At 40.3% G+C, this 15,119-nt stretch overlaps 1 protein-coding gene across 1 annotated transcript in view; it reads left to right on the top strand.

The window, feature by feature from the left end:
* Positions 1-183: 183 nt before the first annotated feature.
* LOC139044085 (centromere-associated protein E-like) overlaps positions 184-15,119 on the top strand; it is a 79,525-nt gene continuing 64,589 nt past the window's right edge. The window contains exons 1-8 of the mRNA XM_070503658.1: positions 184-246; positions 1,429-1,520; positions 3,549-3,638; positions 3,759-3,877; positions 4,786-4,905; positions 5,341-5,422; positions 5,591-5,658; positions 5,736-5,801. Of these exons, the coding sequence (XP_070359759.1) occupies positions 191-246; positions 1,429-1,520; positions 3,549-3,638; positions 3,759-3,877; positions 4,786-4,905; positions 5,341-5,422; positions 5,591-5,658; positions 5,736-5,801 (693 nt within the window). The 5' untranslated portion in view covers positions 184-190. The remainder of the gene's footprint in view (positions 247-1,428; positions 1,521-3,548; positions 3,639-3,758; positions 3,878-4,785; positions 4,906-5,340; positions 5,423-5,590; positions 5,659-5,735; positions 5,802-15,119) is intronic.

The following is a 15,119-nucleotide window of genomic DNA, read 5'->3' as shown; positions in this document are numbered from 1 at the left end:
ACAGCCGCCCTCCGCGCCCCGTGGCCGCCTCTGCTCCAGACGCTGGAAACGCGCCTCCCCCGCGGCGAGTGTCCGGGGACGCAGGGGACGACGCGTGACGCCACGGGGCCGCCGCCCAATCAGACGCGGCGTCGCGGAAATTTTGACCTTTAAGGCGGTGCGGGCGTCGAGCCGGCCGGCGCTCGGCGGGATGGCGGAGGAGGCGGCGGTGGCCGTGTGCGTGCGCCTGAGGCCGCTCAACAGCAGGTAGGCCGTCGGCAGCTCGGCCGCTCGCCCTTGGTGCGCGGTCCCGGCCCGGGCGAGAGACGGGCCGGCCGGGGCTTCTCTCGACGCTGCGCAGCCGGCTCCCTGCGCGCTGGCCGCTGGCCCGGCCGCCCGGTGTCCCGGGGCGCGAGGCCCAGGCTGCTCGCTGCGCCCAGGCTTCGCTCCGGCGGCGGCTGGCTCAGCGTTCAGGACGCTGCGAGCCTGATATTCGCCCATTTGGAATTCTTTCCTTTTGGTACAGTGTAGACACTACCGTCGTTGCCCCGTGGATCTTACATTCTAGAGGAGGAGACACAGAGGTCATGAACCCTATAGAGAGAGCAGGAAGGGCAAGAAATGATGTCTGTTTGCTTCTCTAGTCTCTGCCCCTCCCTCAGAATACTAACACATTTTTGCATTTGAGAAATATGTGTTAAATGTTACTGTGTTAAATAAAGGGGAATATCAAGACGAGGACTTCCCTCTTGTCTAGGAGCTCATTATCTAATGCGTTAGAAGACAGCTCCGGAACAAAACCATCACGACACTGTGACAGGTGCTGTGACGGGCAGGTGGGGAGTGTGCCGGAGGGGTCATTAGCCCCACAGCGAGATGACGGCGTGGGAGACGGACAGGGCTGGTGTCAGGAAAGTCCTGACACTTTTCAGGGAGAAAGAATAGTTACGTTACTTGATGGAAACGGAAGTCGGGGTATTCCAGGCACAGAGGGATTAAATCTCTTCTCTTGGGGGAACCTTCAGATAGTTGATTTGTCTTGAGTTAGGGTGTATATAGGAAGTCAGAGGAAGCAAAGGTTGAAGAGAGAAATAAACATGATCGAAGTCTCACGTGCCGTGTGTTGAGGATTTCGGATGGTTTTGAAAGATGTTAAGCAAGAAGGATAATCGGAGTTGCGTTTGAATGTATCTTTTCAGCATACAGTGCTGGGTGGGGGAAGGGCGTGAAGACCTTCCCAGGGACGCTCCGGTGAGAGGGCAGGAGGTCAGGGAAGCCCCATTGAAAAGTGGTGACCCCTTAAAGGTGGACTTTCCACATTTCTCCCAATTATAGTATAGGTCATTACCATCCTTTAAAATATTCTTCAGAAGACGAAATCTTTTAAATTATCTTTCATATAACAGACTTCAAAACTAGTTATAAAATGCACTGTTTTTATTCTTTTAGAGAAGAAGCTCTTGGAGAAGATACGCAAGTTTACTGGAAAACTGACAATAATGCTATTTATCAAGTTGATGGAAGTAAATCCTTCAATTTTGGTAAGCTTATAATAGCATCAAAAGTAAACATATTATCCTTTTCCTTTTAAGAGTACAAAAGGCTTATCCAGAATACTGGATTTGACATTAAAGATAAGACTAAGCCGTCTGTAAACTGCTTCAGTGGAAGATTTGAAAAATTGCTCATCCATCCTTTATGATAAGTAAGATAATGAATTGATGTTTAAAACACAGTTATAGTCATAATGCCTTATGACTGAAACTAACATTTTTCCTCTTATTCATTAGTGTATTTGTGGCCTAAGACTCCGTAAGCCCAAAATATGTTGCTTAATGTCAAGTCATCTTTAAGATCTTTCAGTTAGGTATATTCTTTCCACAATTATTTTCAAGAAAACTCTTTAAAGAATAAATAGTGAAGATATTCCTTCTTGGCTAGAATACAGTGGGTACCTACTGCCCCTTTTGTGGAGCTTGTCATATGGTGGGAAGAAAGACTTTAGACTACTAATTACACTTATGATGACATGGCTTTGTGGGAGTTTCTAGCAGGGGATCTAACTAGCTTAGGTACCTGGCACCTGTAGGATGAGCGAGAGCTAGCTAGGGCAAAAGGACTTGGAGGCCCTCAAGGTTGGCCAGGCTGATTTGTGTATTGATTTAGCACATTCTGTATAGTGCTGACCATGTGCCGGACACTGTTCTAAGCACCTCATATATATTAACTCATTTAATCCTCCTAACAAGCCCATGTGATAGGTACCTTCCCATTTTAATGAGGAACTGAAACGCAAATCACACAGCCAGCAAATGGAGGAGTCAGATCTGTGTTCCAGCCACACTGCCATGCTGCCACGTAGGCACCACAAAGCACAGTAAGGTCCCCTCAACAACCTTAGGAGTGAGAGTGATTAGGTTGTTGACTTAGTGTTATGCTAGAAAGCCAATATCTAAGCCTTTAGAGTAAAGATGTATAGAATAGAAAATGATTCCTGGTAAAGGACTATTTGATAGTATCAACATAAATTTTTAAAAGGTAGAACAGTATGTTCCAGAGATGATAAAACCAAGAACAAGGGATACACAGGCATTCTGACTCAAGTGCTGCAGGTTCTCAGTAGCTGTGTATGCTCACAAGGGGTTTGGACTCACCTACCTGTCTGAAGCAGCTGGTATTAAGATTTGAATCATCCTGCCATCTCTCCTTGCCCTGAACTCCTGACCCCTGGCAGCATTCAGATGGCACTTTGGTTTCCCATAGGGTTCTACCTGCAAGTGCAGATGTTGGTCATGGTGCAAGCCGTGTGAGCACTGAATTTCTCAAGACAGTTGATACATTTCCCTCCTGACTGACAAATCCATTTCTTGGGGGCTTTCTAATGTGAGCCCATCACTGAGAGAGTGGTCCATTTTTGATGCACCAACAAAGGAGAGACCACATCCTGGACTGGTGGATTCATCATGGCAAGTGCTACCTAACCCCAGCCCTCAGCAGCCAGCCAACCAGCTGTTCTCTGTAACACTTCAGCTTGGCTCGGTGCTTTTCTTCCAATTGTCTGTGTTTCTTGGTTTAGTTTGAGCCAGGCCTTCTTGCTAGATATGTTATAAACACTAAAATTTCTCAAAGAATAGTAATAGTTTGCATTTCCTAAGTATTAACCATATGTTCACAGTAATTCTCTAAGGAAGATAATATATATTCACTTTACAGGTTAGGGAAGTGAGGCACAGAGACATCATCCACGTTGCCCGAGGTCACATAGCTTGTAAGTGACAGAACCAGGATTTGCAGGCAGTCTGATTCCAGATCCCCAGGTTCAGCCACTATGCCTCACTGCCTCTTGAAAGCACATAAGATAGCTGACTTGTGTTTTTTTGTGTGAGAACCAGCACATTTTACTTTATAGAGAAGTGTATTTTCAGAGGACCAATAAGTTGAAGAAAATATTGTGAGTTAAATATTTTATCATACCATATCCTGACAATTTTATTTCTTTGGGCAGCTACTAATTCAAAGTGAAAACACAGTTGATTTGTTTAGTTTAACTTGTGTGGTTTTTTTTTTAGATCGTGTCTTTGACAGTGATGAATCTACTAAAAATGTGTATGAGGAAATCGCAGTACCAATCATAGATTCTGCCATACAAGGCTACAATGGTTTGTATCCACTGCAGAAACGTTTTATTTAGTCTTGGGTGTGTGTTCAACAGTATTGATAGTTTTACATACTCTCGATGCTTTTTCAATCTTTGTGTGTGTGTGTTTTTGTGTCCCCAGGTACTGTATTTGCCTATGGGCAGACTGCTTCAGGAAAAACATATACCATGATGGGTTCAAAAGATTATTTGGGAGTAATACCCAGGGCAATTCATGACATTTTCCAAAAAATTAAGAAGGTAAATAGCCAAATTTCCGGTACATACGGGTAAAAGCAGTCACCTCTTGTCATGGTGGAAGGAAGCAGGTTTACAGTTCTCTTTCGATTATCCACGGGGAAGGAAGAAAGGCATAGCGTACATTTGCTTTCCCCACAGCCTTGCTTTAGAGCTTAGAGTCCTTTCATTCTTTCCCTTGAATCCTGAAGCAGTGCTGCTCCTGTCACAAAGCAGGCATTGAGGAACAAGAAATCTTAACCCTGCCTTTGAGGAGCTGTCCGTGATCGTTCAGGAGCAGGAGAGGGTAGATGTGGTGAGAAGACCAGGATAGGCAACCTAATCAGTTAAGGCGGGTTTTCAATTTGTTTTTTCCTTACTGTTTTAATGATTTTTAATGTTCTTATTTGAACATCTGTTTGTAGGGTTTTATTTTAAGCTTAGAGAGTTGGACTGGGCACCCTCTTCTTCGAATTTTATGATGCCATACTTTTCATTATTTCTGAAACAATGCTTTTATATTTCTTTTTTTTTTTTAAAGATTTTATTTTTTCCTTTTTCTCCCCAAAGCCCCCCGGTACATAGTTGTGTATTCTTCGTTGTGGGTTCTTCTAGTTGTGGCATGTGGGATGCTGCCTCAGCGTGGTCTGATGAGCAGTGCCATGTCCGCGCCCAGGATTCGAACTAACGAAACACTGGGCCGCCTGCAGCGGAGCACGCGAACTTAACCACTCAGCCACGGGGCCAGCCCCAATGCTTTTATATTTTTGTGTTTACTTTTGTCAATATAGAACCATAGGATTTTTTTTGTTTGTTTTACAAAGATAACTTCTCAAAGAATATTTTAATGTTTATTATGAGCACATCAACATTCAGTATTAGGTTTTCATAACTGGGTGATCTCTGATGTTTTTACATATGTTTTCCCCTAGTTTCCTGATAGGGAATTTCTCTTACGTGTGTCCTACATGGAGATATACAATGAAACCATTACAGACTTACTCTGTGACACTCAAAAAATGAAGCCTTTGATAATTCGGGAAGACTTCAATGTGAGTAACAGTGGCTCAAACAATACAGTTACTTATTGGGATTATAGTTCATGAACATTAACCTTTACTTTCCATTATTTTTTAAAATGTCTCCTGTTTCTGTGATTTGTTTTTTGTTTTCTTTCTTAAATGTTTATGAGATCATCTTTTAAGTGATGTGTATCATTTTGAAATGTTGACAGTTGTAATATTTTTGTGTAAGGGCCTCAAAAGAACAAGATGGAAGTATCAGGTTAGAATTTGGTGTGCTTTGGTATAGGATATAAATTGTAAATATCATAGATTTACTTCTTATTTTTATACAGAGTAATATTCTCCATTTTCTACTTTTAACTTCTACAAATTAATTCTGTAATAGTTTGCACCTTCTCTTGAGATGCACACTTTTAAGTGACTTCTATTTCTCTACTCTTCCCATCATTAACCTTGTTTCAGAGGAATGTATATGTGGCTGATCTCACAGAAGAAGTTGTTTATACACCAGAAATGGCTTTGAAGTGGATCACAAAGGGAGAAAGTAAGACTTTATGCTGTATTTCCTCAAAACACTTGTAGAATAGTAAAAACTATTCACTTGAATGTATTTAGGCTTCAAATCACACTTTTCACTTTTAAGCTACAGTAAAAGTTAATGTTTTTCTTTGGATTTTAATATATGCCGCTGAAATATGACTCATTTTTACAGAGAACAGACACTATGGAATCACAAAGATGAATCAAAGGAGCAGTCGTTCTCATACCATTTTTAGGATGGTGGGTAATTCTCTCTCTACTTGGTCTTTCCAATTAAGAAGACACTAATTTTTCTACAAGTTGCCTTTTCTGTCTAGATTTTGGAAAGTAGAGAGAAAGGTGAACCCTCTAATTGTGAAGGATCTGTCAAGGTGTCCCATTTGGTGAGTATTGGTAAACCCTGCTAATGTACTCTATGGGCCAAAGCAAAATTTAATTCAGCTGCTGGATGTTTGGTTTCATAAGAACTGTTAACTAAATAGGGAAAAACATCTATAAATTGGTAGTTTATTCTTATCGGTAGCATGAGATAACTAGTTAAAATATAGGAAAAATTCGGGGGTCTTTCTTCCTGTTATGTTATGGCTGCCATCTCCTAAAATTTAGATGTAATGGTTGTAGGAGTTGAGGCCTTTCCTAACCAGTAACAAAAGAGGATTTGGGTTTTTTTTTCCAATCTACATTTAAAACTTAAAGTAATCTTGGAATTTGGTGATTTTTTTTTAACTTAGTCTCAGCCAGTAGAATTGAGACTTGTGAGATCAACAGAAACCTAGATGGGATGGTTAAAAAATAAATCACATATTCAAGTTCGTTCTTAAGTACAATAAAAAAATACGTTTTATATTATGAGCACAATGTTTTATGGTTTTTATTTTTTTAATGAAAAAAAATTACATTTATTTAACCGATGGAAATGTTGCCACTGTTGACGATGTATTCAAAGTATGCATTCTGTAGATGGCACTCTCTTTGGTTTACAGCACAGGCCTTCCCATGCATCCTCCAAGTTGTGTTGGATCATATGCTGATTCACCCAGAGTTTCTTTTTGTTTTCAAATGGAGTGTTTCTTCCAATAAACTTTATTTTTCCCCCAAGGTAGTTTCTTTCTTTCTTTTTCTTTTTTCTTACTGTTCTGTTGGACATGCGTGTCAGTGAAAGCAAATTAAAATGAATTGAGGGGGTTTGCGGCATTCTACAGATCTGAAGAATTTATTGCAACAGGAGAAACCATTGTGGTCTTTCTTATCATTTAATTTTAACAGTCCGTAGATACTGGGACTTTTTGTTCCCCCTTAATTGCAATTTTTCTCCCAAATGGTGGGTTGAATTTATTTATTTATTTATTTATTTTTTATTGAGTTAATGATAGGTTACAATCTTGTGAAATTTCAGTTGTACATTACTGTTTGTCATTCGTGTTGTAGGTGCACCACTTCACCCTTTGTGCCCACCCCCCACCCCACCTTTCCCCTGGTGGCCACTAATCTGGTCTCTTTGTCTACATTTTTAAATTCCTCATGTGAGTGGAGTGAATCAGAGATTATCCTTCTCTAACTGGCTTATTTCACTTAACATAATTCCCTCAAGGTCCATCCATGTTGTTGCAAATGGGATGATTTTGTTCTGTTTTGCATCTGAGTAGTATTCCATTGTATATATATATACCACATCTTCTTTATCCATTCATCTGTTGATGGGCACTTAGGTTGCTTCCATATCTTGGCTATTGTAAATAATGCTGCAGTGAACATTGGGGTGCATAGGACTTTTGGAATTGCTGACTTCAAGCTCTTTGGATAGATATCCAGTAGTGGAATGGCTGGATCGTATGGTAGTTCTATTTTTAATTTTTTGAGGAATCTCCATACTGTTTTCCATAGTGGCTGCACTAGTTTGCATTCCCACCAGCAGTGTATGAGGGTTCCATTCTCTCCACAACTTCTCCAACATTTGTTAATATTAGATTTAGATATTTTTGTCATTCTAATGGGTGTAAGGTGATATCTTAGTGTAGCTTTGATTTGCATTTCCCTGATGATCAGTGATGATGAGCATCTTTTCATGTGCCTATTGGCCATCCGTATATCTTCTTTGGAGAAATGTCTGTTCATGTCTCCAGCCCATTTTTTGATCGGGTTGTTTGATTTTTTTGTTGTTGAGTTGTGAGAGTTCTTTATATATTATGGATATTAAGCCTTTGTCAGGTATATGACTTGCAAATATTTTTTCCCAGTTAGTGGGTTGTTTTTTTGTTTCAATCCTGTTTTCATTTGCCTTGAAGAAGCTCTTTAGTCTAATGAAGTCCCATTTGTTTATTCTTTCTATTGTTTCCCTTCTCTGAGTAGACATGGTGTCCGAAAAGATCCTTTTAATACTGATGTCAAAGAGCGTACTGCCTACGTTTTCTTCCAGAAGCCTTCTGGTTTCAGGTGTCACCTTTAGGTCTTTGATCCATTTTGAGTTTATTTTGGTGAATGGTGAAAAAGAATGGTCAATTTTCATTCTTTTACATATGGCTTTCCAGTTTTCCCAGCACCATTTGTTGAAAAGACTTTCTTTTCTCCATTGTATGCACTCTGCTCCTTTGTCGAAGATAAGCTGTCCATAGGTGTATGGTTTTATTTCTGGGCTTTCAATTCTGTTCCATTGATCTGTGCACCTGTTTTTGTACCAGTACCATGCTGTTTTGATTACTGTAGCTTTGTGGTAAGTTTTGAAGTCAGGGATTGTAATGCCTCCCGTTTTGTTCTTTTTTCTCAGGATTGCTTGAGCAATTTGGGGTCTTTTGTTGCCCCATATAAATTTTAGGATTCTTTGTTCTAATTCTGTAAAGAATGTCATTGGGATTCTGATTGGGATGGTGTTGAATCTGTAGATTGCTTTAGGTAGAACGGACATTCTAACGATGTTTATTCTTCCAATCCATGTACATGGAATGTCTTTCCATCTCCTTATGTCGTCATCCAATTCTCTCAAAAAGGCCTTGTAATTTTCATTATATAGGTCCTTCACTTCCTTAGTTAAATTTACCCTAAGGTATTTTATTCTTTTTGTTGCTTTTGTGAATGGTATTGTGTTCTTGAGTTCTTTTTCTGTTAGTTCGTTGTTAGAATATGGAAATGCTACTGATTTATGCAAATTGGTTTTATACCCTGCAACTTTGCTGTAGTTGTTGATTACTTCTAAGAGTTTTCCAATGGATTCTTTGGGGTTTTCTATATATAAGATCATGTCATCTGCAAACAGCGAGAGTTTCACTTCTTCCCTCCCTATTTGGATTCCTTTTATTCCTTTGTCTTGCCTGATTGCTCTGGCCAGGACTTCCAGTACTGTGTTAAATAAGTGTGTACAGTACTGTGTTAAATAAGTGATGATACATGTCTTGTCCTGTTTTCATGGGGATGGTGCTCAGTTTTTGCCCATTGAGTATGATGTTGGCTGTGGGTTTGTCATATATGGCCTTTATTATGTTGAGATAGTTCCCTTCTATGCCCATTTTGTTCAGAGTTTTTATCATAAATGGCTGTTGGATCTTGTCAAATGCCTTCTCTGCATCTATTGAGATGATCATGTGGTTTTTATTCCTCAGTTTGTTGATGTGGTGTATCACGTTGATTGATTTGCGGATGTTGAACCATCCCTGTGTCCCTGGTATGAATCCCACCTGATCATGATGTATGATCCTTTTGATGAATTGCTGAATTCGGGTTGCCAAAATTTTGTTTAGAATTTTTGCATCTATGTTCATCAGTGATATTGGCCTGCAGTTCTCTTTTTTCGTGGTGTCCTTGTCAGGCTTTGGTATCAGCGTGATATTGGCCTCATAGAATGTGTTAGGAAGTGTTCCATCCTCCCTAATTTTTTGGAATAGCTTGAAAAGGATAGGTATTAAATCCTCTCTGAAAGTTTGGTAGAATTCCCCAGGAAAGCCATCTGGTCCTGGGGTTTTATTCTTTGGGATGTTTTTGATTGCTGTTTCAATCTCTTGCCTTGTGATTGGTCTGTTCAAATTGTCTGCTTCTTCTTGAGTGAGCTTTGGGAGATTGTAGGAGTCTAAGAATTTATCCATTTCCTCTAGGTTATCCATTCTGTTAGCATAGAGTTTTTCATAGTATTCTCTTATAATCCGTTGTATTTCTGCAGAGTCTGTTGTTATTTCTCCTCTTTCATTTCTGCTTTTGTTTATTTGAGCTTTCTCCCGTTTTTTATTTGTAAGTCTGGCTAGGGGTTTGTCAATTTTATTTATCTTCTCAAAGAACCAACTCTTTGTTTCGTTGATCCTTTCTACTGCCTTTTTTGTTTCAATAGTATTTATTTCTGCTCTGATTTTTATTATTTCTCTCCTTCTGCTGACTTTGGGCTTTGTTTGTTCTTCTTTCTCTAGTTCAGTTAGGTGTAGTTTAAGATTGCTTATTTGGGATTTTTCTTGTTTGTTAAGATGTGCCTGTATTGCAGTGAATTTTCCTCTTAACACAGCTTTTGCTGTATCCCATATGAGTTTGTATGGCATGTTATCATTTTCATTTGTTTCTAGGTATTTTTTCTTCTTTAATTTCTTCAACGATCCATTGCTTGTTCAGTAGTGTATTGTTTAGGCTCCACATCTTTGTGCCTTTCTCAGCTTTTTTCTTCTAATTAATTTCTAGCCTTATAGCATTATGATCGGAGAAGATGCTTGTTATTATTTCAATTTTTTTTAAATTTGTAGAGGCTTGCCTTGTTTGGCAACATATGGTCTATCCTTGAGAATATTCCATTTGCACTTGAGAAGAATGTGTATTCTGCTGTTTTAGGATGAAGTGATCTATATATGTCTATTAAGCCCAATTGTTTTTTCATTTAGCTCCACTATTTCCTTGTTGATTTTCTGTCTGGATGATCTGTCCATTGATGTGAGTGGGGTGTTGAGGTCCCCTACTATTATTGTGTTGTTTTTAACATCTTCCTTTAGGTCTGTTAATAGTTGCTTTATGAATCTTGGTGCTCCTGTGTTGGGTGCATAGATATTTATAAGTGTTATTTCTTCTTCATGAAGTGTCCCTTTGATCATTATATATTGTCCCTCTGTGTCTCTCTTTACCTGTCTTATTTTGAAATCTGCTTTGTCTGATATAGGAATTGCAACACCTGGTTTTTTTTTGCTTGCTATTAGCTTGAAGTATTGTCCTCCACCCTTTCACTCTGAACCTGTGTTTGTCCTTGAGGCTGAGGTGTGTTTCCTGGAGGCAACAAATTGTTGGATCTTGTTCTTTAATTCATTTTGCCACTCTGTGTCTTTTTATTGGAGAGTTCAGTCCATTTACATTGAGAGTGATTATTGATTCATGTGGACTTAATGCTGTCAATCTGTTGCTCGTTATCTGGTTTTCCTGTGTTTGTCTTCCTGTGTGCTTTAGCCTACCCATTTAATACTGCACTTTCTTATGCTGGGTTTCTTAGCTTTTTCCTTATTTATGTTTTGTGGCTTTGTTGTGTTTTTTAGTTTAGTGTCTACCCTGAAGTTTGTATTTTGAATCTCGTGTATAATATAGTCTATTCTCTGGTGGTCTCTTACTTACTTGGCCTAGACTAATTTAGTCCCTTTGCTCTTCCCCTCCTAAATTATTATTTTCATTTCTTTTTTTTTTAAGATTTTATTTTTTTCCTTTTTCTCCCCAAAGCCCCCCAGTACATAGTTGTATATTCTTCGTTGTGGGTCCTTCTAGTTGTGGCATGTGGGACGCTGCCTCAGCGTGATTTGATGAGTAGTGTCATGTCTGCGCCCAGAATTTGAACCAACAAAACACTGGGCCGCCTGCAGCAGAGCGCGCGAACTTAACCACTTGGCCATAGGGCCAGCCCCGTTATTTTCATTTCTTATTCCAACTCGTGTTATGAGTTTGTAGTTAGAGTGATAAGATCCACTTTGCTTTGGTAGTTTCCTTACCTTTGTCCTAATGCTATAGGTGAATATTTGCTATCCTATTCTGGTTCTATTTATCTGTCTCCCTACTCTGTGGATTGTGTCCCCTTTCTCCCTTTTTTCTTTTTTCAGGTATGAGAGCCTTCTTGAGGATTTCTTGTAGTGGAGGACTTTTGGTTACAAATTCCCTTAACTTTTGTTTGTCTGGAAAAGATTTAATTTCTCCCTCACATCTGAAGGATATTCTTGCTGGATAGAGTATTCTTGGCTAAAGATTTTTATCTTTTAAAGTTTTGAATATGTCACTCCATTCTCTCCTAGCTTGTAAATTTTCTGCAGAGAAATCTGCTGAAAGTCTGATAGGAGTTCCTTTGTAGGTTATTTACTTCTGTCTTGCTGCCCTGAGTATTCTTTCTTTGTCTTTCATTTTTGCCATTTGTACTACTATATGCCTTGCAGTAGGTCTTTTCACATTGACAAATCTAGGAGATCTGAAAGCTTCCTCTACACACATTTCTCCCTCAATCCCTAGATTTGGGTAGTTCTCTTCTATAATTTCATTAAGAACACTTTCTGCTCCATTTTCCTTTTCCACGTTCTTGGGAATTCCTATTATCCATAAATTCTTTCTTCTCATTGAATCCGCTATCTCTCAGAGATTTTCCTCATTTTTTTAACTCTTAGTTCTCTTTCTTCCTCTGTCTGGAGCCATTCGGCCTGTATATCTTCAATTATGCTAATTTGCTCCTCTCTGGTGTCTACACAGGCATTCAGGGAGTCCGTATTCTGTTTTATCTGGTCCATTGTGTTTTTCATCTCTAGTTATTCTGTTTGATTCTTCTTTATAATTTCAATCTCTTTTGTGAAGTAACTCCAGAACTCGTTGGCTTGTTTCTCTATCTTTCTCTCTATCTCATTGGGTTTTTTGATTATAGCTGCTCTGAACTCATTTTCACTTAGTTTACCTATTTCTAAGTTCTCAGGACTTAATTCTGTGTTTTTATTGTTTTCCTTCTGGTCTGGAGCTTTTATAAATTGCTGGATGGTAGAGGAGCGGTTTTTTCACATGGTGGTAGAATTGAGTTGCAGTTACAGCCTGTTGCCACTATATGGGGGTTGAGAGCCGCGTGTTTTGAGCTCTCCGCCTTCGGACAAGATGGCAGCACCCAGCATTGTTTGCCAGGGGGAGGGGCTGTTTTTCTGGCTCGCCGATCTGGATTTGGATCAGTTCTGTTTTCTGGTCTCCTGAGGCCCTGGGTTTATAGGGTCCCCACACACGGAAGCTTTCCCCCATCAGCGGGTTTCCACTATACCGGCGGCAGGAGTCCTGGGCAATCCCCCGGTCACGTGGCCCCTCCCCCACTCCTTCCCTCACCTGTGGCAGTGATCCCAGACTCTAGGGGAGGGAGCGAAGTTCTCTCCTACCCTGTTCCAGCTCCTCTGAGGCCAGCAGCAGGGTCTCTGTCCTCCGTCTTTTTGATACTCTAGGTCTCTGATCTCCTGGCATTAGGTTTATTAGCTGAAATTCAGTTTTTTTTCAGTCCTTTGTTGTAGTTTGGAGGGGAGAGAGTCCCAGGTCACCTCACCCCGCCATTTTGCTCCACCCACCCCGTCCATGAGCACAATGTTTTAGACTGTAAATCGCTTGAAGGGAAGAGTAATGTCTAATTCATCTTTATAGCCCCAACACATCGTATGTAGTTTATATTCAATACCTGTTTGTTGAATGAGTGAACATAAGCATTATGCAAACACTCCTTACCACATAAGTAAACCTCCCATTTCCTTCTTGCTGCGCTGTATCAATTCTCTCTGTTTTTGTGCTTCCTTCCTATTCCTTACCATTATTACTTTATTCTCTGTCTTCAGGACCTAAATTCTTTAGCTTGATGTGGGATACGATTTAAGATTATTCTGTTTGGGAGCTGGCCCCGTGGCCAAGAGGTTGAGTTCTCATGCTGCTTTGGAGGCCTGGGGTTTCGCCACTTTGGATCCTGGGTGCGGACCCAGCACCGCTCATCAGGCCACGCTGAGGTGGTGTCCCACATAGCACAGCCAGAAGGACCTACTACAACTAGAATATACAACTGTGTGCTGGGGGGCTTTGGGGAAAAGAAGAAGTGGGGGGGAAGATTGGTAACAGATGTTAGCTCAGATGCCAATCTTTAAAAAATAAAGATTATTTTATTTGAAAACTTCAGGGAAAAAACGAGTAAATCTATAATATGTTTATTCACTTTGAGATTTTGAAAAATCACTCAAGTATCTAATTCTAGTTCACCCCAGTTATTTTACTACACAGTATAATGTCTATTATAATAGCCTATTCTTTCTTCAGTTTAACAATAAAAAACCCCACAAAACCTAACTTCTGTTTTGTTTTCCAAACCTGGCCTGTGATATTTCACTGCAATTTTTAACTTTTCTCTTAATAATGTAGCTTTAATACTCTTGACATATTCAGTGATCCATTTGGTGACTTTTCTTGTGTTCTTTGATGTTCTATTATCTGGCGACCTTAGATATCATCAAGTCCAGCCCTCCAGCCTCCCGCTCACTCTAAGTATCTTCTTGGAAAGAAGTCTTCCCCAGAGTCATTTTCTGGCTCTTTGGAGGGAGTCTCTGAGTGTCTCCTGGCCTTTCTGGGAGAATAATATCCAGGTTCTCTTAGCTCTGCTCCGTCTCTGTTCCCTTCTGTGGCTTCTTTTCCCTACCTTTCTAACAAAAACTCAGGCGTGTTCTGTGGCCTTTCTTACTTCCCCGTTGCCCTCTGACATTTGGTTCACATTTGTCTTTTGATGACAGCCATATATTTATTTTGTCTAGAGCTCTGAGTTCTAATTCATATCTTCCTAAAGATTGTTATAATGGTGTGTCTCACTGATATCTCAAATTTTAGTGTGTCTAAAACCAAGTTATTTCTTCCTACCATGGTGAATATTCCTTTTTCCAGTATTATCAGTGTTATCCTGGTCACCTAGGCTGGAAACCCAAGTCAGTTTCACCTCATCTTTTTCTGCCTTCTCTTTTGTCCCGTCATCCCCGTTTTTTATTGATGCTACCCTTTAGCATTCCATGGGTGTCATACTCAAGTCCTCATCTCTTGAATTACTGTATCATTCCCCTGGACCTGGCCCCCATGACCTGGTTTTGCTTCTTCAGTCTGTTATGCAGATTTCTGATGTCACTAAGCTTGTGTCGTGTCACTTCCTTGGACAAGATCTGGCCACTCTTAACCAGTCTAACTTGACGTCCTTCTGCTCCATGTGCGCTCCTCTCTTAAGGATAGGTTGGGCCACTTGGTATCTTTGAACACTAATGCTTATTCCCATCTTTATACCTAAGTTCATGCTGCCTTCACCACCACTTCACCCCTTTATTATGTATCTAGGCCATCTGTGGTAGATACTACACAGGAAAGGTGAGACTTCTTTGAATGTTTTAAAGAAAGAAGTATCTGAGACAGGACTCCAAAGCAGAAGTGTGTAATCACCTGCTCATCACTGGAGGTCTCCACAGAGACAAATAATTTAAATCTTTGACTTTCTTTTAATGCATTAAGAATATTTGCGGAGGCTTTACAGTGTTCTGAGCCCAGGACTGGGCTCTGAGATTAAAAGAGTAAAGAAGACATCCCTCCATACTTACTGTCTCCATGGCAACCTCCCTAGTCCAGGCCGCCTTGTCTCCATTCACATTCCTGCCCCAGCCTCCTAACTGGGCTCCTGGCTACGGTCTTGCCCCTCTCCAATCTGTTTGCCCCCCAGGGGCCCAGGTGACCCTTGAGGAAGTTCA

This window comes from Equus asinus, unplaced genomic scaffold (genome assembly GCF_041296235.1).
Source record: "Equus asinus isolate D_3611 breed Donkey unplaced genomic scaffold, EquAss-T2T_v2 contig_585, whole genome shotgun sequence".
NCBI classification, from domain to species: Eukaryota; Metazoa; Chordata; class Mammalia; order Perissodactyla; family Equidae; genus Equus; species Equus asinus.
Note: the sequence above shows the minus strand (reverse complement) of the source record. Positions and strands in the feature narration are given on the sequence as shown.